We start from the raw sequence: 24,351 nt of genomic DNA, 5'->3' as shown, positions 1-24,351 counted from the left end.
AAACACTGGCCTGTATATATGTTTTCCCAGAAGCAATAAGAAACAGAGCCAAGTTCAGTGGTGGCTGATGCGGTGGTGCAGAGGTGGTCACCACCGCTGAATGGCAACTGAGAAGCGGGAGTGCTAGAGGCAGCAGTGCTAAAGTTAGTAGTGTAAAGATGTGCAGCTGTTGACTGGCTCACAGCGCCCATGCATGTGGGCCTGCATGCAGGCCAATGAATGGCCATAGATATTACCATATGCAATGTTTATGCAAACAGGTATCTTCTCTCTCTCTCTCTCTCTCTCTCTCTCAGCAACACAGTTTTTCTTTGGGGGAGATTCATAAGTGGCCTGGGACTCCCCTCCCCCCACTTTGTGAACTTGACACTTATGGCACATAGCACAATCAGTGGAGCTACTGATTTCAAGTCATTTGAGGGTAAATGCTAGCAATGTATACAGTGGTACCTCGGGTTAAGTACTTAATTCGTTCCGGAGGTCCGTTCTTAACCTGAAACTGTTCTTAACCTGAAGCACCACTTTACCTAATGGGGCCTCCTGCTGCCGCCGCGCCGCAGGAGCACAATTTCTGTTCTCATCCTAAAGCAAAGTTCTTAACCAGAGGTACTATTTCTGGGTTAGCGGAGTCTGTAACCTGAAGTGTATGTAACCTGAAGCGTATGTAACCCGAGGTACCACCGTATTTGCCCCTTACTCCCAGCAAAACAAGACAACAAAAACATTTTGGAAATGTTTCTCTTTTACAAAAAAGTTCTTTGAATGGAGTATGCTTCCCATTTCCAGCATTGCAAAACACACACACACACACAGTATTGACTCTGCTACTACCCCTTCACAACAAGGCTACCCTCACTTTCCTCACTGTGTGAATGGGATATCGCAGCCGATTGTAAAGTGAGGCTAATGGAGTGGAGTGGTCAAGAGAACTGAACTGTGAACCACTGAGGCAGGAAGTTCAAATCTCACCTCTGCTGTGAACCCCTTCTAAGTTATGAAAAGGCAACCACCCATCCCCCCTTTAAGCTACTGATTTGTAATACTGTACAGTGAACATACTACAGTATTGACTTCTTTTACATGGTAGTTGTCAGGATTATTGAAACCAGACTATGCACGGGATGGAATAAAGTGGCAGAGGCCTGAGGTGATCAAATGGACTGTAGCCCCTCAAATTTTTTTATGCTTCCCAGCATAAAAAAGCACTCTCTGTACATATAAAATTAGCATAGCAAGGAGAGAGTGTGTGTCTGTGCATTTTGCTTGCTTGCAGGTTTTTATAAGAAAACACTCACAATTAGCATTCCTCACTAGTAGCCTAAATTGGAAGATGCCACTCATCCACCTGGGTATTCTATCTCCTTATTCTGCTGCATGTGTAGACCGAGCTTGAGATACTATATTCATTTTATTTTATTTAATATATTTCTTACCTGTCCTTGAACCTAAATTTCCAGGAGGGTGTACAAAAGAATAAAAATTGACCTGAAGTGTCCAATGCGTTCTTGACCAGAGGATTTTCCCAAAATTAGCACACAAAAAACCCCTAGGAAAACCCTCTGAAACCTTGCAAAAAGCAAACACAGAAGGAAAATAGTATTTCAATAAAGCACCTATGGTAACGCAATGCAATATGTAATTACTTCAGCAATTTTTTTATGCTGAAAAAGCCCCCCTCAGCTTATACTCGGGTGAGGGTCCTTTCAGGCTGCTCCTTCCTCCACCACCACCTTTGCCGCTGTCAGCAACAGAGAAGGAAGAACGAGCAGCCCGAAAGCAGACCTTTTGGGCTGCTTGTTCTTCCTCCGCTGCTGCCACCACCAGCCTCTGTCTCTCGGCAGCACCCTAGATAGGTAGGGGACGGGAGAGGCTGGGGGGGAGAGAGAAGCCCCCTATGCATGCACACACGCACTCTGGCCCACCAGGAGATTTGTGGTGTGGTGATCCGGCTTATACTCAAGTCAATATGTTTTCCCAGTTTTTTGTGGTAAAATTAGGTGCTTCGGCTTATATTCGGGTCGGCTTATACTCGAGTATATATGGTAATTGCAATGCAGTTAATATAGTATGGACAGTTATTTGTGTATAATAAATTATTTCCCTAGTTAATTGGGTAAAAGGCAGATCAACTGAAAATTGGCAGCTATCCTTCCTATTTCCTATATTGTGAGTGCCTTACTACCTTTCAAACTGAAACACAACACAGGGCTGGACCACAGAACCGTGAGTGGAAAGCGTAAATATATTACTATGGGTCCATGAACTGTTGCGCAAACTACTGGAAGATTTCTAGCAATGGCATAATGTACAAGCGTGTGTATCTGAGAAACATGGTGAATAATAGAAGACAGAGGTTGTAGCATTTAAACACCAGTGGTCTTTAACACAGTATTGACAAAGAGCTTGTACGAAGTCTTGCAATAAGAGCTTTTGTAAATGGAAGAACATTTCTGAATCAGGGGTCACTTTTAGAATCATAGAAGAGTTGGAAGGGTCCATGAAGATCATTTAGTCCAACCCCCTGCAATGCAGGGATTTTTCGCCCAAGCCTAAGACCCTGAGATTAAGAGTCTCGTGCTCTACCAACAGAGATATACCTCTCAGCAGTACTCATTTGCTAGTCAGGAACAGAGCACATTTGCATCCAAGCTATATAGTCTGTTGTAAGTTCTTTGCCCCTTTGCTTTTGTTTTAAAGTGTGTGTATTTGTGTGTGTGTGCATGCACCCACACACATACACACAATAAGGACTTGAGGTGCTCTACTTGAGTATCTGCTTTGCCTCAGTCTCCACAGCCATAATGGAAAATATCTAATTTCCACAAGATGTGAATCAAGGGACCCGGCAAGGAAGAAGCTAGGTTAAAAATGATAACATACTATTTAATTTTTTGAGTTGCATTCCCAGCTGCAAAATATGTGAGGATCAGCTGATCAAAAATTAAACTGTTCACATACACGTTCATTCATAAATGTTCCAGACATAATGCTTCATATATAATGTATTGATTATAATTAAGGAAATAAACAGCACAGTTTCAACTGTAGTGTATTTATGGAAATCCACATATTGTAAATATTTTATTAAACGCCAAAAAAAAGTTGTTTTCTACATTGTGAATAACACTCTAAACTGCCACTTAGGGCTGCTCCTCTTACTGTTTTGAAAAACCACCCTTGTGCCTTCAAATGTAAAAATGATACGTGGGGAGTATATGTTTTTTAAACAAGTAATGTGAGGAAAGCAACACATGCATATACTTCTAAATGCTTCTACATATTCAGGCCTGGGTACACTGCCTGCACATAAACACACACACACACACACAGAATCTACACTCTAGCAATCCACATTCTTTAGTTTTTGTGAAATTTCCAGTGAGAACTTAAGGCAAACTTTACATAATTTATTGAAACCAACTCCAGCTTGAAAAATAGCAGTGAGGAACAGTGATATGATTGCACTTGATAAATTGCCAAGCAAGAGACCACTGAATAATATTTGTAAAGACAAAACGCTAGTGACCTGTGGTGTCAACAGAGAATTCAGTCAAACGCATTCATAGTCTACTGATGTCTATTTTGTAATCATTGCAACAATATATTCAGAATATATTCATCACTGGTATTTTAAAATTCTCTCGCTCCCTCACTCCTAGTCTGTTCTCAGGCATATGTCAATGTAGATTGTGCAGAGACCCTAGAACCCACAGGATTGTAAATAAACCTCAGTAGACCCAGTTCTGATTTCATGCTATACTGAAATAAACAGACAAAGTGCATTGTTAGACATGATGAAACAAGAATTAAACCTGCTTGTTGTTTGCATATGACAGGCAAAAGTTAAGATGACTTGTAGTAAATGACAGTGGGATTTTCTTATTTTATTGGTGCACTGAGAAAAGTCTACTCCTGTAATTAGATTTCAATTTTAAAAATAAAAAATGTCCAGTGACGAATACCTTAGATTTACAAATTTATTATGGCACCAACTTTCATAGACTAGAATCAACTTCATCAGTTTGTTTCATCACTATATAGGACCAAATCAGCCCAAATCCTGACAGTCTCTTTCAGTTCATTTTATGGCTGGAATCCACAACATATTACCAGTATATGAATTGAGAACTAAATGACACAGCCGCTGAGGCAGTTAACTTAGAATCATAGTATTGGAAGGAATTTCATTACCAACATAGGAAATCTACTTTTACAGAATTCCGAATAATTGACCATCCAGCCTCTGTTTAAAAGTCCACCTTTTTTATAAAAAAAAAAGTCTGTTTTTAAATCTCCAACCACTTTCTTCTGCAGTCTGTACCACTCTTTCCTTAGTCTAGACCCTTTTTCTTCTAATTTGATCCCATTGCTTTTGGTCCTACCCTCTGGAATGACAGAAAATCAATTTGTTCCATCATCTACCTGAATATTTGAATTCTAATATTTGAAATATTTGAAGGTAGCTGTTATATCATCTCTTAAATGATCTTTTCTCCAGGCTAAAAACCCCAAACTCTTTCAAACCTGGTCTCCAGGCCTCTCACCATTTTTGCTGAACTTCTCTGGAGACATCCCAGTTTGTGCATATATTAAAATGTGGTGCCCAGAACTGGACACAGGTGTTCCAGGTGAGGTTTGACCAAAGCAGAATAGACTAGTACCATTGCTACATTTCCTTCTGGCACTATGTGACTACAGTGATCTCCCTGTACACAGATAACTAGCAAATCGGGAACAGGTGAGGCAAGAGCTCTTACCTGTAACATGCTCATTTTTTTATGCATAATTTTCATTTCATTTTGTTACTGCATGGAAAACATTCAAACATTTTTTAATGATGAAAAGTCAACAAGAACTACATACCCCATAACCCTCTTGTTTATGTAATTCAACTCTAATTCATCTGAAATTATTTCACAATTTAACATAAACATTTGTGGTTCCGCTGTTGACGTAAGTGGAATTACTGAGCTAGGAAAGAGTAACATGACAGAGAAAGAGCTTTCAGGATGCAGCTCTCAGGAGAATGCTTGCAGAGCATTTCTACAGAACAACACTTGCAATCACTTTGATAAAGAATAGCTCCTGCGTTACTGGTATAATTTTCAGCAGAAATCTTAAAAACCTGCCTTTTTAACAACAAAAAAGGAAAAACCCTGGAAATTACATTTATAATTCATCAGAAATGATGCTGAGTGTCAAACATGAATAACCTACATGTGATCTAGCATGCAAAGCAAAAAATACAAAAAAAAATCCACCCCAAGTCCCATAAAAGCCAATTTTTAAGTGCCAGGTACTCTGTTTGATGCTTTGAATAATGCAAATATCTAGTGATGACCTTATTTTCTTTCCCACTTAGAAGTCATCTGTGGGTTTGTGTGAAATGCTGAGAACTTGTATTTGTCTACTCTTCGGGAGTTCAGAAACCCTGTTGAATATTAGCATACTGGAAAGAGGCGGTGGTAGGAGGAGGATAAGCTGTCTTGGGGGAAGTCGGCTCTACTCCGTAGGTTGGAATAGTGACAGCTTGTAGTTGTTTGGCATCCATGTATCTGGACCTTAGTTGTGTGTGCTAATGGATGGATTGGTGTGGCTGCACACCATTGATCATATGAGTGTCCAAACCATGCCCTTAGGTCAGACAATGGTGTTTATTCTAGAGTAAGGTTACCAGATTTATTTCAATGAATCCAGGGACACTTTTTAACTTCAACAGATTTTGTATGGGGGCTGATTTGTAAATCCGGGGACTGTCCCCGGAAAACGGGGATGTCTGGTAACCTTACTTAGAGGAGGAATGAGGAACCTGTGCCCCCATGTTGTTGAACTCCAACTCATATCAGCCCTAGCCAGCATGCCCAATGGCCACTTGCAATCCTACAGCATATGGAGGGCCACAGGTTTACCAATGCCTCAATCTCATAAACTGCTTGTTAACTATCTACAAGGCTTCTGGGGTTACTCAGCAAGTCTCTGGGGATACGCAGCCTGGCTATAGTAGGAGTGTTGCTTTAGGGCTCCATGCTGGCCGCTATGGTCTGGATGCTCATCCCTGCCAGCCCACTGGGATCCTGGTTCCCGTATGTATCTCCTTGACCCACTTACTATAACATCTGGGGACCCAAGGTTGAAGAACACTGGCGAAGAAGACATGCTTGAGAGTATGTTAGTCATTTGCCTTGAGTCTTGCTCCTGGGACTCGCTCCGACCAATGGGCCTTGATCCAAGTCCCTTCTGCTTGTCCTGTCATCATTGTGCTAAAGAATTCAGGAAGGAGAATTGTGGGTCAGCCAATTGACATGGTTGATAGTCTCCAAGGCAGGACTATGTGATTCCTTTCTACAGGCAGTGATAGTGCACTGTAGCATGATATAGCACAATGGACGGGGTATAAATAATAAATTATTATTATTATTAGCACTGCATGGATGCAGCACAACCACTTGGGTGGCATGTGACTTGGTCCTCCCTTGCATTTCCATGTTAACATGGTTTTGCCACTGCAATGCACCCAAGGAAAGTGAGTACTCTGCCTCACCTGGTGAACACTGAAACACTCATCTATTTTAATGGCACCAGAGTGACAAGCTGATGGTTTGATGCAATACAGGATCACAGCTGATGCAGCAAAAGGCTAGAACCACAAGGCATAGCAAAAGTGCTTTCCATGATCGCTCCATTGAATCCAAGTCCCATATAAACATCTGGTACGCACCAAAATTCTGTAGTACTTGATAACAACGTAAAGTGCAGTTATAACTGCACAATGTTCCATTCTCAAAATTAGATCATCAAAAATAAACAGGGAAAACAGAAGTGTGCTTGTTGAATATTTCAATATACTCTGTGTGGCTTTTTTATCAGTGTTGTTGCCAATGTTGTTTGCTATTTAAAAAATTGGTCTACCCTCCCTCATCGATAACACCACTAGAAAGGTTTTTTTTTATTCTTTTTAATTTTTCAGATGAGTAACTAACATTTCTGAAATAGCATTACTGAGATAGACTAAGTTCTAACTCCAATTGATAACATGCTTTTGGGTTTCGGTATCAACTGAGACTTGCTGCTGTGTGTTACTGAAGTCCTTGCCAAATTCCAGCAGAATTCGCTGGGAACACATTCCAAAAAGCCTGAGCCTGTGTAGCTTGGACATGTAGGTTTTCAAACAATGAGTAAACTGACACCACAGTGCATCTGATAGTCTTCTGCCAATGTTCCTTCATTTGTACCATATCCAACACCAAGCCTTCAGTGCTTCTTGTACTTCCTTTCACTGGCTGTTACCTGCTTCTCTCTTATACATTCCTTCTATCAAGCCTTTCTGTTGCCTCTATTTTGCAAAGCCAGCAGAACTGCATATATACAAAGACAGTGCTGGGAAGAGAAGCTGCCACAGATGTGCTGTTCTTTAGAGAGGGTGTGAGCGATGGCTGCCTTTTGAGGAGCAATGAACACAAAATAGACTTAGGTGCATTAGGGAAATACAAATGATGACACTCTTCTCCCACATGCATAAGAAAACTCTTTATCAGTAGTTAAGTTAGTCTGCAAATCCACGTTGGAAAGCTCATTTGCAATGGGCTCACCACACCAACATACCTAGGACTTTTCTGCATTTACTATACCGTATTTTCTTCTTCTACCCAAATCAGTAGAATTCTGAATCCAGGTTGCTGAGTCGGAGAGGACTCTTTACTGACTAATATTGAATGAGATATGGCATAGATGCAATATATGGCTGCTTTTTATATCATAATAACTATGTGGTAGCTGTTCTGTGAAGCAGCTACATTCGATTCACAGTGCCCTTTCCCACGTAAATCAGGATGGCGAACCTGTGACCCTATAGCTGATGTTGAACTACAACTCCCAGCATTCCTGCCCATTTGTCTTGAAGGCAGAGGCTGATGGGAGTTGGGAGTGCAATATCTGGAGGGCCGCAGATTAGCCATCCCTGATGTAGATCTTCCAAACACTGGACATAGGACCTCCACGTCAACATCACAGGTTAGTGCCCATGCAACCTTTTTAACTAGGGCTAACTGCAAAGGTGAAGGAGAATTTTCATTGAGATCATGGTGAGTAGAAGGGATAAGCCTTGTCTTCCCATGCTCTACATTCTCAGTAATCATCCCCTGCCCCACACTGTAATTAAATAAAGAAGAAAAAAGCTACATGGTTGCAAGTGTCATGTGTAGTTAGGCCCAGCTGAGCTAAAGGTTTTGTGAACTACAATTCTGTTTTGCTACATTTATGAGCCTTGTATACAACAGCAGGAGCTGAGCAGTGATTGTTTATTCTGACTTTGCTGTTTCACACTGTTTGCACAGCATTGGCTTGCTAATGAGGTGATACCAGCTTGGGAGGGGAAGGTAAGCTTTGATAGCATGCTGATGATTCTCAGAACCTTCAAAAAGCCCCCTCCCCGCACCTACTCCACAATGCAAAGTGAATTTTTGGCTTCCAGAGTTGCTGCCTGTGGTTGAGACAGATGTTTGCTGAAAGCATTTCTGCATCCAGGTGTTGCATCTTTAAAACGCATTTGTTGTGAACTGTGAATATGGTCAGACCCAACACAATTCATAGAATGGGATGCAATATTCAGAAAAGTTGATGGAGTTGCAAAGTTAAATTAAGCCTAATACAAACTAGGGCTTTCCCTGTGGTGACCCTGGAACACCATGCCCAGAAACATCTGTTAGCAACATTGCACAGCATCCTCCAACTGGAGAATGTCAAGATTCTTTCCCTACATATTGACTAACACATTTTTAAACTTGACTGTGCTGCTGATACAGTTTGGGTCTCTCCAATGTTTCACTTTAGAAATGTTTTCTGGATTCTATTTATGCATGTTTATTTTTTCTCTTCTTTGTCCCTCTTCACCCAAAAAAAGACTAATAAAGTCTAATAAGAATAATAGTTATGGTGCATAGTTTAACTTTTGAAGTCAGCTAAAGATACACCTCTTTGCTCAGACCATCATAGGGGGTTGATGTAATGAGGTCAGCTGTACATTGACAGATTGTTTCAAAATTTGGTTTGCTCTTTTAACTTCTAGACTGTAATTTGTTTGTGATTTAGATTTGTAGTATATCTTCTATGTTGCGACCCACCTTGGGAGCATGAATCAAAGCAGTGTAAGCTAGAAATCGCAGGAATAAACAATGATGGGGTATCGAAAGAGTTATGGGGAAAGTTCTCGACATGTACTTGGGCTTTTCAAGCCTTGTTCATACCATGTTATACACTATAAAAAGCCAGGTATGGAAGACAATATGGGGTAGCCACTGGTGTCAAGAGCAGGACTGTGGCTGGAGAAAAACCTCAACTTTTCTCCTTGTGTGCATTCACTTAATATGTTTATAACCTAATAGGTTACAGCCCAATGCTTTGCAGTCATTAACCTGGTAGTACAGATTAGCAGGATACAGAAGATTGTTTTTTTTAGTTTTAGACATCTACGTTCTACTCAGAGTGGACCTATTGAAATTAATTGATGGACCTAAGGTTAGCCGTGTCCATTAATTTTAAAGGGTGTACTTTGAGTAGGACTAGCACTGGAGCCAACTCTTTATTTCTAGATAATTTTTGGAATGTAGATGGGACAACTCTACATGTTTCCAACCAGTACCCATCAGTCTTAAATACAGTTAAAATTTGTCTTTAAACCTTCTAGTAAAACTGTGCTGAAGAACAAACATAATACTATAACTGAAAGCAATCTGACACATTTCTGGGAATTGGGAAAGGTGCACTGTGGACCTGTAACTCCTACTTTTTCAACAAAGCACGACTGCAATCTTCTCTTCCAGATAACAGGGGACTTTGTTAGAAATGGCATGGGAGATAAATACAACTGGGGCAGAGTGAAAAGGAGCTCTTTTTTAATATAGGCTCAGCCTTGTTCTGTGATCTAAGCAAGAATGAATTATTGTGGTTACATGCAGCATGGGGACTGAGCAAGGTTGCTCCTGTGATAACACAAGCTTCACTTTGACTTAGTCATATATCCCTCTGCTATGTACCCCCCCTCTTTCTTTCATCCAGCAATATTGTCAAAAGGCTGCACAGCTTGTAAGTAATATTAGAGGGTGTTCATAATAAATTGTCTGCTTTGTGCACCACGCTGGATCCTGCCAAAACCCAATGGGTCACTTGATGGGCTGGCTGCACGGTGCTTCCAGGCCAAAGGGTCAATCTGTTCTTGAGGAGAGAAAGTTGGATAGGTTCCCAAAACTTAATTAATGTGAGGTTCTCTTGGCTCACAAGCAGGTCAGACTAGATCAGTGTTTCCCAAGCTTTCCCCCCCATGGACTATTTGAAAATTGCTGAGGGTCCTGGTGGACCACTTAATGATTTTTCTGCCAGCTGTAGCATTTGCAATGTGCCGTGCGATTTTTAATTGTATTTGTCTTGCTTCTTCTGTATTATATTTGGTTTTACTGAATTCCATAGAATAAATAAAAGAAGCAAGACAAATACAATTAAAACCAATAGGATTATTTAAAGTGATAGATGTGCTGTCTCCTGTCTTCCACTCCACATCTATAGACATGCTGTGTACCATCTGAGTGAAGATACTCAAGAGCAAAGCCTTTGCACGGTTGCTGTGATTCTTTCCCCTCCCAAAGCCCAACCCCACTGAAATCTGAAAAATGTGCCTGATGAAGTATAGTCAAAGTCATTGCAAGCTTTAATCTTAAAATCAATTCACTGTTATTGTGCTACTGATATCAAGCAAAACTATGCTTGAGTTCAGTGGCTATTATAGCAGTAGCCCACAAAAGCTCATGCCAGGAATAATGGCACCTTTAAGATACCATAGTGATATTTGTTACTATTGCTTATAAAGATCTGCAAATAACTGGGTTTTATTCACCGTTCTTGATCAAACCTCTACATTGCATTTGCTCCACCAAAGAGTATGCTTTAGTATTGTATTTTGAATTTCCATTATTCTATGATTTAAGGGGAAATAATATGCCTTACATCAATGATAATTCTATGCTGATTTTTTTCCATTCAATTTGTTTACTTAGTTAAGTTTCATTATTCAATTCCAGTTAGGCAAGCTGGCTGCTAGTAATTATCTTCCTCATGCTCAAACGAACAATTTAACATGTGGATTTGGGTCTTTTGAGAATCCACTTTCATTAATACAAAGCAAGCCTCAAAAGTGATCAGCTTTAGCCTTGCATTTAGCATTGGAATGAAATACGTGATTAAACAGTTCACGAAACAGGACTCTACATTGCTTTTTTCTAGCTGCCATTAGACAAATATTGTAGTGGAAGACAAATTACGCTATGTGAGTACAAAAACTTCTTGTCTTGTTGTGTCCATCCATGTTCTAAGGCCAGTACTTAGTGACACAACTTGTTTACATTTAACATGTATGCAAGAGATGTTTGTTCAGCATCTGGAAACAACCAATTCCTCACAGGAAGTTCATTTTGTCCTCTCTCTTATGACATATTGTTGGCAAGCAAAGACCTTTCTTTTCAGCCTGTCATTTGTAATGATATTGCTAGTAGTTTGTTTATATTATTTTATGCTACTTCTATAAAATCAGTTGCTAATTGATATTGGTGTCTTTTGTTGCTACTGAGTAGGTTTCATCCTGCTGACTAATTAGTATTCTTGATACTGTTTACTACTAATTAGTAATTAGTATTCTTGATACTGTTTACAGATACAGTTTGATACCGTTTACAGCTGCCTACATGCTTTAATTAATAAACAAATCATAATCTCTGGTTCTGATATTTAGACATGAATATGTTGCTTATGTAGCTGAAACACAATTCCTACACAAGAGAAACACAATTCCTACACAAGAGAAAGCCGAAGTCACAAACAAATAATTATATTTTCATATTAGAAAGGCTTAACCTGTTGACTGTGTGCCTGTCATAGAGCTGTTAAAATCATTGCTGGCCCTCAGTGCCAACAGTTGTTAACCAGTTACTGTAGGTCTTTCGTCTATTGATTTCTGGCAGGAAATACTACATTTAGTGCATGAACAGGCATGGTATTTCAGATGGAGAGGTGGTGGTCAGAACAGATTTAAGATTTTCAGCAACCAATGTTCAGATGCCAATGCTTGGATAAATTCAAAATTAAATAGTTAAAAAGCAATGTATTTTATGAGCATTTGTTCTGTACTCATTTATAAAATGCAACTACAACAATGTTAATAGTGCAGTTCAATGTACATTTTGTGTGTGCGAGAGAAGCCATAAGAATTGAGCTTTTGCATACATGTTCATGCAAGAAGAAACAACCCCTGTTCCCAATAAATCTCCTATTTTCCCATAGGTGGAAAAGCAATGAATCATCCCTTCCCAGCACATTATTGTTCCAACCAACAGCCCACTCCTGACTGCATTTCCTCCTACAAAGCAAACAAAAATCTCAACGCATCAACACCGGTTAACACCACTGCAGGATTCTCACATGCTACTCTCAGTCCTCCAGCATTATTAATATACCTGGGCTACTTTTTCAGGGCTTGGTGAAACTCACAGCTTCTCAACCACAATCTGAATGCACTAATGATTAATTTTATTTGTATTTGCAGTGTAATTAATGTTTACATACTAATATTTTTCCTTTTCCTTAAATTAAACCTAAGTTAGAAGGAATATAAATTCCTGTCTTTGCTATTACCTTTTGTTTTTGGGTGGACACAATACTGCTCAGTTGCACCAAAATTCTGATTTTTAAAATTATTTTCTCTGGAAAGTAGGTAATAAAGAAAAATGGGAGAGGAGTTCAAAATGAACTAGGCAGCTCTTCTGCATTATCTGAACTTTTAAAACAAAAAAGCCAAACTGGATTCATGTATGCACCACAAAAACTGCCCAGAAGCCATTTTCCTGTTGTCTGGGGGGAGGAATTTCCTAGGTCATTTTAAACCTACTTCTAGATCTTCCATGGTGTTTATTTTCAGCGCTTGTCAATTACAGCTCTGACTTCATTCATTAGCTAAAAGCTGTGAAAGGCTGAAGCAGTCTCATATTTCATAAAGAAATTGCTTTGAATGGTGCCTGCATATTTTGCTTCATAGCCTTCCTTTAACAAGGACTAGACACTTACTTTTTTTTCAGAGTCTGGGCCCCTTTATGGCTCCCAACCTGGTACAGCAGAGCCCCACTCCCTTCCACAAAAATAGCCCTGAGTATTCCAGTTGCTGAGGGTCAGCTACAGAGGCCTTGGCCTAAGGTTGCTCCCCAATAGTTTTAAGAGTACCTAAGAATTCTGTCACCAGAAAACTCAAAAGTAAACAGCAGCAATAAGCCACCAAGGAAATATCATATATTAAAATATATATATTTGTTTGTCTACAGGTTGATGACCAAATGAAGCTGCTTCAGAACTGCTGGAGTGAACTCTTAATTCTAGATCATATTTATCGCCAAGTGGTACATGGGAAAGAAGGTTCCATCCTCCTAATCACTGGGCAACAAGTGAGTTTGCAAACGGAGTATTTTGGTTTCGTTTTTAAACCTCTTTCCAAACTGTAGGAACTTAACTATGTCTCAAACGTTTCTGGTATTACACCAAAAGCTTTTCCTATTGAACCACGGTATTAGCTGCAAAACAAGTGAAGTAAAATGATTATCCACACTGTGATCTTCGGATGAAAAAGGTGGTATATAGATTTAATATATAAATTTTTAAAAGTAAATTCTGTTCCTGACCCAAACTTGTTACAATAAAAGCAAATATAAGTTATATAAACATTTACTCATCTACCTCTGTGAGTGAGGCCTGGCGTGTAAGAAGCATGATATCTGCAGCATAATGCCAATCCTATTTTTTTTAAAAAAATGGGAATTTATTTCAGATAAATCGTGAGTCAACACACCTTTAAAGCACATTTATACTGTTAAGTTGTGGGTGAACATATCAGACGACACAGCGATTCTTCAAACAACTCTTGTTTATTCACAGAACAGAACAGAACTGAACTGAAGGGTTCAGTCAGCCTGCTTATATAGAGCTCCAGTACAACGTAACTGTAACAATTTCCTAAAACTATCCAATCACTGAACGTCACTTTCGATCCCTTATTTGCATAACTATCCCCCTGCTGGCCCATAACAGTACATAACATACAGTGGTGCCCCGCAAGACGAATGCCTCGCAGGACGAAAAACCCGCAAGACGAAAGGGTTTTTCGGTTTTTGCGACGCTTCGCTAGACTATTTCCCCTATGGGCTTGCTTCGCAAGACGAAAGGCCATAGGGAAATCTCCAGGGACCTCTTTTAAATGCCGGCGGTGGGGAGCAAAGCCTTCCCCTCCCCTCCGGACTTCAGAAGAGGTCCAGGAAGGCCGGCGGGGGCGAAAGGCTTTGCTCCCCACCGCCAGCATTTTAAAAGCAGTCCGGGATAGCAGGGAAGCGCTTCCCGCTATCCCGGACGGCTTTTGAAGGCAGACGGGGGGGGGAGCAAAGCCTTTCGCCCCCGCCGGCCTTCCTGGACCTCTTCTGAAGTCCGGAGGGGGGGGAAGGCTTTGCTCCCCACCGCCAGCATTTTAAAAGCGGTCCGGGATAGCAGGGAAGCGCTTCCCGCTATCCCGGACGGCTTTTGAAGGCAGGCGGGGGGGAGCAAAGACATTTGCCCCCCGCCAGCCTTCAGAAGCCGTCCGGGCGCTTTTAAATCGCCCCGGACAGTCCCGGGGCGATTTAAAAGCCCCCGGTTAGGCAGGCAGGGGGGACAAAGACTTTTGCCCCCCGCCCGCCTTCGGAAGAGGTCCTGGGAAGGCAGCGCTGCGTTTTCCGCTCTCCCGGGAAGGCAGGCAGGGGGGAGCAAAGACTTTTGCCCCCCGCCAGCCTTCAGAAGAGGTCGGGGGACAGACTGTCCCCGGACCTGGTCTGAAGGCGGTTTCCATAGGAACGCATTAATTGATTTTTAATGCATTCCTATGGGAAACCGTGCTTCGGAAGACGAAAAACTCGCAAGACGAAAAGACTTGCGGAACGAATTAATTTCGTCTTGCGAGGCACCACTGTATACCACTTTTAACAGTCATGGCTTCCCCCAAAGAATCCTGGGAATTATAGTCCCCCCCACTACAATTCCCGTCACCCTTAACAAACTAGAGGGAACTAGTGGGAACTAGAAGCAGATGGTATGAATTAAAGGAATCGGCCCATGAAAAGAAAAAATGAGGGGGGGAAAGAACTCAGAAAGCAATGAAGAGCCATAAGTTCAAGTTCAGATGTAACATTAAGCCAAGCCATGGTTTAGCACCATGTAGATGTATTTCAAATAGTCCCGTTTTCTCAGCACTGCAGGATTAGACTGCCAGAGAGAATAGTGCACTGTAGCACACTGTCATCTAGTGTGCACTGTGTGCAAACATTCAAAAAAGATTCTGTGCTAATATATTAATTCAGCTACTTACTGAATTCATTTACTTACTTGGATTCAGAAGCAGCTTGCCAGGTGTAGTGGGAACTGCCTGGCAGATCAGTTGCTGTTGCTTACTGGGAGAACGAAAGGCAAGGCAGTGGGGAGGTTAGTGCAGTGCTGGTGCACTGGCTCAGCCCGTTAGGTGCTCCTGCCACTGCTTTTGCACCTCACTGACCTCCCCGCTATCTTGCCCCTTTCTGGTAAACAGCAGTGACCTACCTGCCAGGAAGCTAGCATAGCAGCTTCGGCACACACAGCAAGCCACTTCCACTCAGATTAGGAGAATCAGAAGCAGCTTTAAAAGTCAAGCTTAAAAGCCACAGAGGGCACAGACTTCCAGGGAGTTCTCCTGCACAGACAAGCTCCAGTCAAACAAATGCAACATGCACAAGAGCACTGCCATAATCTTGCGCAGCTTGAGATCACTCTCGGCGATTGTGGTGAGAGAAGTTGCTCGTACGTCGTGGCCGGGTTCATTTATAATTTCCAAGAGCCCTGGCAAAGTAAATGAGAGCGACAAGGCAAATTAAATGAAAATGTTACTCTTTGAAAATGTCTTTCAGCTCTAATGGAAAAGAATGTATGGTGTCATTGGAAAGGCAGAGTGCATTTTGTGTGTTTTATTTCTGATTCAAAGTGAAACCAAATGATGGTCCACTGGCATTTAAGTAGCTGAAACCTAAACTGCCTCCATTTATATACATATGAGGAAACAGTTGCTTGTTTGGACTGCAAACTACATTATTCAATTGCTATTCAAAATTTGCATAGAGAGACTTAGCCCTAATTTAAACCATGTAGGGTGATTCCTTTGTGCCTACAAGGAGAGTTGCATGTGTTGTGTGCATCAGGCAGAAAGACATGCACATTATATGAAAGGCAGGTGAATAAACCATTTGATCACAGCTACATTAACCATGGGCATGATCCAGTCTTAAGTGGTGTTTAGTCCCGTTGGTTTCAATGAACTCTGCCTGGCCATATGCTCCTAGGAAATTGATCAAGCCTGGGACAAATTTTCCAAAGCTAAGAACTACTCCATGAGGCTCCATGCCAGATAATTTCTGAACTGCACAAGCCACCTGGATAGCCTTTAAATAAATGAGCAAGGGTTGCAAAGACAAAACAGAGCATTTAATCACATTTAGACAATAACAGGCTCAAGCTCACTAACTACAGATCATAAAATGTCTTTGGAATTCCCCTCCACCCGGACTAAATCAAAATAATTTCTAATTTGGACTGTCTCCATTTCTGGCCCTCCCCTCTCAGACCAATTTAAACCCCCAACTTCATGTAAGTTTCTGATTGTATTTGTCATTGTAACTCTGACAGCTATGTAGATTTTATCTTTATTTTTGAGCATCCTATATACACTATTCCTTGAATGGGTGATTTAATAGACCTGCTGCAAAAGGCAACGTAAACAGAAGAGGAAAGAAGCAAATTTATACTGCAGTCTTACACACACTTACCAGGTAAAATGTCCCACTGAAATCAATGGTGCTTAATTATGAGTAGAAATGTATAGGACTGTGTTGTTAAATGCCAGTTCTTACATAAAGAATTATGATCAGACCCATTAGCAGTTTCTTCAAACCAAGTTGTCCATTACTCACTCTTTTCATTCTTTGCACAAAATGCTGCTCATCTGCTACAATGATTACTGTTTTAAAAGCAAACAAAGTGCATTCTTTCACTCAAGCATCATTTAAAAACCAGGAATGAATTGTTCTTTGTCAGATGCACAACATTGCAACAGTTGTTATGCCCCATGTATATTTCAGCTTCCAGAGTTATTCTGCACACTTTAAAAGAAAGTTAAATTTCTTCAAGGCTGCAGAATATGAAGATACTACTGTTATTTGCTGTAATTATTATCTTTGTTAAAAGAAAGCAAACAAAAATGCTATGATGGTTTAGTCTGAGATGAAGTACTCCCTACAGATTATTTTCTGCAAATGCTATTACACAGTTAAATAGTTGGAAGTCCAGGCAGTCATAAAGAATTCATTGTGTAATAAACTTACAATGCAATGGTCTACATGCTCACTCAGAGGTAAGTCTCTCTGTGTTTAATGGAGTTTACTCCCAGTTTAGTGGGTGCTGGGCTGCAGCTTTGGCTTTCTTGTGAAGAAAGAGCAGAGCATAGTGAAGATGTCAGTCTCACTACAAAACATACAGATCTTAAATATAGACCACCTATAATACAGATATGCAGATGACACAACTTTGATGGCAGAAAGTGAGGAGGAATTAAATAACCTCTTAATGAGGGTGAAAGAGGAGAGCGCAAAATATGGTCGGAAGCTCAACATCAAAAAAACTAAGATCATGGCCACTGGTCCCATCACCTCCTGGCAAATAGAAGGGGAAGAAATGGAGGCAGTGAGATATTTTACTTCCTTGAGCTCCATGATCACTGCAGATGGTGACAACAGTCACAAAATTAAAAGATGCCTACTTCTTGGGAGAAAAGCGATGATAAACCTAGACAGCATCTTTAAAAGCAGAGACATCACCTTGCCAACAAAGGTCCGTATAGTTAAAACTATGGTTTTCCCAGTAGTGATGTATGGAAGTGAGAGCTGGACCATAAAGAAGGCTGATCGACAAAGAATTGATGCTTTTGAATTATGGTGCTGGAGGGGACTCTTGAGAGTCCCATGGACTGCAAGAAGGTCAAACCTCTCCATTCTGAAGGAAATCAGCCCTGAGTGCTCACTGGAAGGACAGATCCTGAAATCGAGACTCTAATACTTTGGCCACCTCATGAGAAGAGAAGACTCCCTGGAAAAGACCCTGATGTTGGGAAAGATGGAGGGCACAAGGAGAAGGGGACGACAGAGGACGAGATGGTTGGTCAGTGTTCTCAAAGCTACCAGCATGAGTTTGACCAAACTGTGGGAGGCAGTGGAAGACAGGAGTGCCAGGCGTGCTCTAGTCCATGGGGTCACAAAGAGTCAGACACGACTAAACGACTCAACAACAAACAATACATTGAAAGAAATAGTTCATTGCTCTTTGGCCAACCAGACCAAACACATACAAAACTCATACTAATATGCACAGCCCACTATATTCATTATTATTTTATAAAAGAGAGTGATAAAATCAACAATAATTTTAACACAATTAAATTACTAGGGGGGAACATTATACCATTTAAAAACCATGCTAGTTGTATCTCAGAGGTTTTGCTGTTGGGGCAGAGCATTGGATTAGTAGGAGCGTGCTTTATTTTATTTTTTAATTGGGCAGTCAGGAAAAATACTGACCCCTTTACCTTCAAAATCAAAATAAAAGTTTTAAATTAAATTAAAACACACTACTCTGCTTTCCACAACTTCCCCCTTTCCCAGTGACTACAGACCTAAGATAATTCCTCTTAGGAATGAATCTTCTGCACAACTGAACACAAGTAGAACTTGGGCCATCAGTAAAATGTGCTATAATCAAGATAGATTAAGACTGGTTGAAAAATATGACCTCTGGGTAGAAGAACCAAAAGAGGATGTCTATGATACAAGCACCAAGTCCACTTTTTGCAGCCATTTTATGCCACCTTCCATGTCGTCACAGCAGCCATGTAGAACAGGTTAGGCTGAGAGTTGGAGACTGACCCAGAATATGAAGTGAGCTAAAATAATGAGAATCGAGTTTAAAATTCGGCACAAAACAGAGTGTTTTCTTTTTTCTTAAGGTTGCCAGAATCTTTTTTGTTTGTGTTTTGCAGAGAGATATGAAACTGCACATGCTCAGCATAGTTTTTGTAGTCCATGAAAGCTTATGTAATAATACTAGTTAGTGTTTAAGATACCTCAAGGCGTATTTTCTGGTACCTTATTTAATGTAGTCATTGAGCAGGGCGGGGGTGCTTGAAATTACCAAGGTCCCCATCCGCCTTGTATAGCAGGATAAGTACAAGGACCACTTCCTTGTCTGCACCTGAGCAGCTTAAAAATAAGGATATTTTCAGTCAGCTCCTTTACGGTAATTATATATATCCTGCCTTCTTAGTCTGCCAAGCCTGCCAAGGCTATTCATAATACAAATATATTTATTTTTATTTTGAAAGATTGTGTAAAACATGTAATCACAAAACTTTCTGAATGATGTACATAATAAAAAAACAACTGAAATTCACAGAGCTGTTACAAATATGCAAAATATAACTGTGGATGAAACACGGGGGGGGACCCCAGGAAAACTTTTTTAAAAACCAAATGTAAATAACTGAACTATATGTCTAGGTAGGCCCGCTGAAATAAAAGTTTTCAGCATGCAAATAAAAACAATATAGTGAGGGTGCTTGCCTAATGTCAATTGGCAGGGAGTTCCAAAGTAGAAACGCTGCAACTGCGCATAACATGAAGCCATGGTTTAGCACAGTATGGAAAACCCTAAACAAACCGGATCAAAGGATGAGACTCACATGCTCCCCTTCCCAAGTGCTCCTCTTCCATAACTAGGAGGACGAATTTGGCAGAGTTTAGTTTTGCTTTTACAGATATCTCTCAGCTCACCATTATATTCAAGCCAGGAATTCTGGCTTAAAACAAATAATGGTTAGTTCAACAAACCAACTTTTATACATTTCCCCTTCTTTCAGCTTCTCACCTTTAAGCAGTGACAGCTGATGACTTTGCACTGATGCAGCAGTCGGAATGCCCCTCTCCAAGCACTTACTTGCTGGTGTAGCAAGTTTTTTGGGATAGGGCTGTAAATCTTCTTAGTGCCAAGTGCACAGTGTGTGTTAAGTTTCTTGATTCAGTTGTAATAGGATAGGTCTCACTTGCTCCATGCTAAAGCCATCAAGCTTTGCTTTGCAGAGTGCAGCTAGGAATGCACACACACAAGAGCAGGAGCAAGAGCAAACTTGGTCCTTCAGGTGCTTTGGGACTACAACTCCCATCACCCTTAGCTAACAGGACCGGTGGTCAAGGTTGATGGGAGTTGTAGTCCCAAAACATCTGGAGGGCCAAGTTTGCCTATGCCTGCACAAGAGTCTAAACAATGGGGAGGTGGAAGATCAGGATCTACTAGTAGACCTATGGTTGCTTTGCAGATCTACTAGTTGCTTAGCTCAGTGTTAGAGCATCAGCTTTCCAGGTTCAATTCCTGGCATCCCCAAGTATGGCTGGGAAAGCTCCCTGAAGAGCTGCTGCCAGTCACTGTGAAAAATACTAGATCAATGCTCTGCTGTCCTACTCCTCTAACCTTAAGGTTATTAGGGGGGGAAATACTTGAGGGTGAGGGAACAGGACTTGGGAGCTTGTTTCTGGTACTGCTCACAGATTCAAGACACCCCTGGTACTCATAGGCACCATGTTCCTTAATTCCTTGTGTTTCCCCCTCATCTGTGGCCCTTTTTTGCACTTTGTTCTGGCCGGTAGACCACAGGGTTCTGGTAAAAAAAAACAAAGCAGATCCCACATGCCCACCCCTGCCGTAGCTATTTGGCATCTTCCCTCTATATGTCTAGAAGCAGGAGCCAGCACAGGAAATGGCATTTTTCATTGTTCGTAATGCACCAATGGCCCATAAATGTATAAGATATTTTATAGCACTTTGAAGCATTATCAGTTTTACTATTTGCATATTAGAACTAATTAGCAACCTCTGTAACATCATCCTGAGGGAGAGGTCTTCTGGCAACTTAATTCATTATCTTCTATTATTGGCATATCATGTTAAAATGGCAGGCATCGTACACTGTACAAGTCATCACAATTTTAATTAATTTGATTTCACGATGCCTGCTGTCTCTATCTAGGAGGAACCCATTCCCACTCTTAATGTATGAAAGTCCTCTGCTTTCCTGCAGTAAAGTACTTGCTGAAGAAATATTTATATAATATTTCCATTATATAAATGTTACCTACAATCTTTGCAGATAAAATGCAATTTGTAATCATAAAGTTATCATTGTTTATCATGTAAATTTGTATTGGGGGGATGCTAAATTAGTTTCACTGACAGTATAATCATTTCAACAGGAAATACTGCTTGAAGAGAAAAGGTTGCCTAAGACTCATCACAGCACACATTTGCTTCCAGTGCAACAGTCTGACTTGTGAAATTGCACTAGTGCCAAGATCAGATCCTAGTCAAAACACTGAAAGAACAATTTCATCTATCACCTTCCAGAAACGCATCACACAAGGAAGAAACTAAGATTAAAAATAGAAAAATTAAAGAAAGTTTCCCTTACCTTAATGCATGCAACAACAACAAAGACTAAGGTCTAATTAACTACATGGATCATTAACTTTAATCATTCACAGAACTGAAAGCAAATGCCTTTCAACCTCCACTCTGCAAAAACGTTTATCCCAGCATCTAATAAAGAGAGACTAATGCATTAACAACATGTCACTATTACCTTTCCCAATGCTCAGATAAGCCACTGCAGTTAACTTGCCAATTTCCACTACCTCTAAGGCCTTTATCAACCATTTCTTAGCAGATGGGACACTGGAGGAAGTTACGCTGCTTTGCAGCTGTAATCTTAGCTAAAAGATTCATAACCAAACCCCCCTCTTTTTACACTGTTTCCAGCCTGTCAATTTGAACAAGATAACCACAGAATCAACAGATAGGTCATACTCTGTTATTTCAAAAAATGACTTTAAGAACCCTTTCCCAATATTGCACAATTGCCATCATAAGTACAGAAAGCCGTGGTTCAACAGGCCTTCTAGGTTTGCTCTGTATCTTGGGCACCCTTAAGGTTTCTATTGAAGTCTTGCTTTCCCGCAAGCAGGTAAAAACTTTTTAACAGCTAAGAACTTACATCAATTTACAGCTGAAATTGAGAAAAAATGTGCTGTGTCTTGAAAGGAGTGGAAACGGGTACAAGAATGTATGCAAGAACAGAAACCGAAGATTTTTCAGCTTCAGTGGATGGGAGAATATTAAGCACATCTATACAGTTGTACCTCGGGTTACATACACCTCAGGTTACGTACACTTCAGGTTACAGACTCCGCTAACCCAGAAATAGTACCTCGGGTTAAGAACTTTGTTTCAGGATGAGAACAGAAATTGTACTCCGGCGGCACGGCAGCAGCGGGAGGCCCCATTAGCTAAAGTGGTGCTTCAGGTTAAGAACAGTTTCAGGTTAAGAACGGACCTCCGGAATGAATTAAGTACGTAATCAGAGGTACCACTGTATGCATTTGTTTTTTGACCCAGCTAGGAAGCCTACACAAATTACTCCTATCTGCATGGAACATGTACACTTCTACTGGAGTATATTTCTCCTGTTGGATGGGGCAGTCCCAGCAAAATCCACCACAGCTTGGAAATTTTAAATGGTAGTGAACATTTGCTAGGCACAAACCACAGTTTGAGGCGTATTAGCTGCATGCAGCAATCCTTTCTAGAGTTGGTTTTTCCGAGAGTTGTGGGTCATATGGTAGAGCTACAAGTAAGATACTCCATCATCAATTAAACTATTCTACCTGGCCAAGTGGTTCTTGGTTTCCAGTTTTTGAAGCACAGCAAAAACTGTCCAAAACAAAAGCAAAATAAATGAGGGTACTCGTCTTTCACAACAATACATCTATGAGACCACTTTCAAATATCTGAAACAGACCACTGTCCTGTCTGTGGTGTGCAAAGTTTCAAGCAGTACTTACTTACAAAGCATCACGCAGTCATCATTCTAGAAGGAGTCGCTCAGTGAACGTGGTCATGTGTAGGTCTTAAATATCTGGATAATATCCACCCATATGGCAAGCTCATCATCCAAGTGTACCTCATATTCCCCCCCCCAATCATTTTCATTCACACTCTAATATATTGGCTCAAAAGGCTACCCTTTTCATAGATAAGTAGCCCATAGACTACGCAGAGAAGATAATATTCACTTTAATAATAACACTTCCTCCCCAGCCCCCCTAGAAGAGACATTAACTGGGGCTTTTTCATGCACAGTTGAGTTTATATAAACTGATTGACACCTTTGGGGGTCGTCTTTCCACTGACTCATAATTTTGCTCACTCGTGAAAAAGGTTTTCTCGGTGCTCTGTATTCTCTAGTTAAAGCTGAAAATTCAACTCATCATATTTACACAATAAAAAAAAAATCCATTCTGCCTTGTTTTTAATTGCAAATCTGACTCAAGGGACCAATTCTCCTGCTTAGGAGGCATCCCTGTGCCTTCTACTAGGGAACCAAGTGCAGTCAATTATGGTAATGAAATGTCAATAAATATAAAAATTTAATACAGTCGGCTCTGGGTGAGTGGCAGATGAAGACTTGCCTCCCAGACAAATTTGCTGGTTCTGCAAATATTAAATGCATCTGAAAGAGCAGCTAGTTGCCTAAGAGCCTTCCAGTAGCAGAGGGTGGAAGAATCTACCTATTGGGGTTTCCCATTATGTTATCATCTCAGTGGTTCAGGCAGTGATATTCATGACATTCATCCCAACATCTTAACTTATTATTAAGAAGTGAAGATCATATTTTCTCTTGTGTGGAAACAGCAATTGGTTACCTCACTAAGGGATTCCCACATGCCCTCCCAATGCATCACAGAGGGAAAATTCAGCTGCAAATTAGATGTCTCAGCAGGAATTACACTTTTCTAAAAACAATAGCCTAGCTAATGTCCTGGGGTAGGGCTGTAAAATGATTTACATAAATGTCATTTGCTTACATTACAGGCACAGTTTTATGTCTTCATTTATTGAAAAAGGTGGTTCAGCCCACTGTCCAAACTCCCAGTCCACTGGACTAGATGGAATTTGGGTGAGGCAGAGGTTTCCCTTCGCCTAGCCCTGTCTCGTTCCTCTGGCTTCCACTGGTAGGGGAGCTCCACCGGTGCACCTTCCCTGGGTAGGCAGAAGTTTCTGCAGGTGATATCCCTGCCAGAGATTCTTAATGAGTCATTCTGGAAGTAAGGTGGTGGGGTATCT

At 40.8% G+C, this 24,351-nt stretch overlaps 1 protein-coding gene and 1 long non-coding RNA gene across 12 annotated transcripts in view; one reads left to right on the top strand and one right to left on the bottom strand.

The window, feature by feature from the left end:
• The window catches only part of NR5A2 (nuclear receptor subfamily 5 group A member 2), a 302,503-nt gene that overhangs the window by 66,430 nt on the left and 211,722 nt on the right, over positions 1 to 24,351 (top strand). For all 4 annotated transcript variants that reach the window (XR_014169294.1, XM_081914910.1, XM_081914909.1 and 1 more), the window contains exon 5: positions 13,356 to 13,475. Coding sequence is in view for 3 of the 4 variants with exons in the window: in XM_081914910.1 (XP_081771036.1) it covers positions 13,356 to 13,475 (120 nt within the window). In the remaining variant the exon portion in view is untranslated. The remainder of the gene's footprint in view (positions 1 to 13,355; positions 13,476 to 24,351) is intronic.
• The window catches only part of LOC309371880, a 124,519-nt gene that overhangs the window by 27,219 nt on the left and 72,949 nt on the right, over positions 1 to 24,351 (bottom strand). The window contains exon 5 of one of the 8 annotated variants that reach the window (XR_014169299.1): positions 4,864 to 4,971. The exons of the other annotated variants lie outside the window; for them this stretch is intronic. This is a non-coding gene — a long non-coding RNA (uncharacterized lncRNA). The remainder of the gene's footprint in view (positions 1 to 4,863; positions 4,972 to 24,351) is intronic. 8 annotated transcript variants of the gene reach the window in all.

The sequence above is a fragment of the Podarcis melisellensis genome (assembly GCF_964234715.1).
Source record: "Podarcis melisellensis genome assembly, chromosome: 6".
Classification (NCBI taxonomy): domain Eukaryota; kingdom Metazoa; phylum Chordata; class Lepidosauria; order Squamata; family Lacertidae; genus Podarcis; species Podarcis melisellensis.
This window is presented reverse-complemented; position numbering and strand designations above follow the sequence as displayed.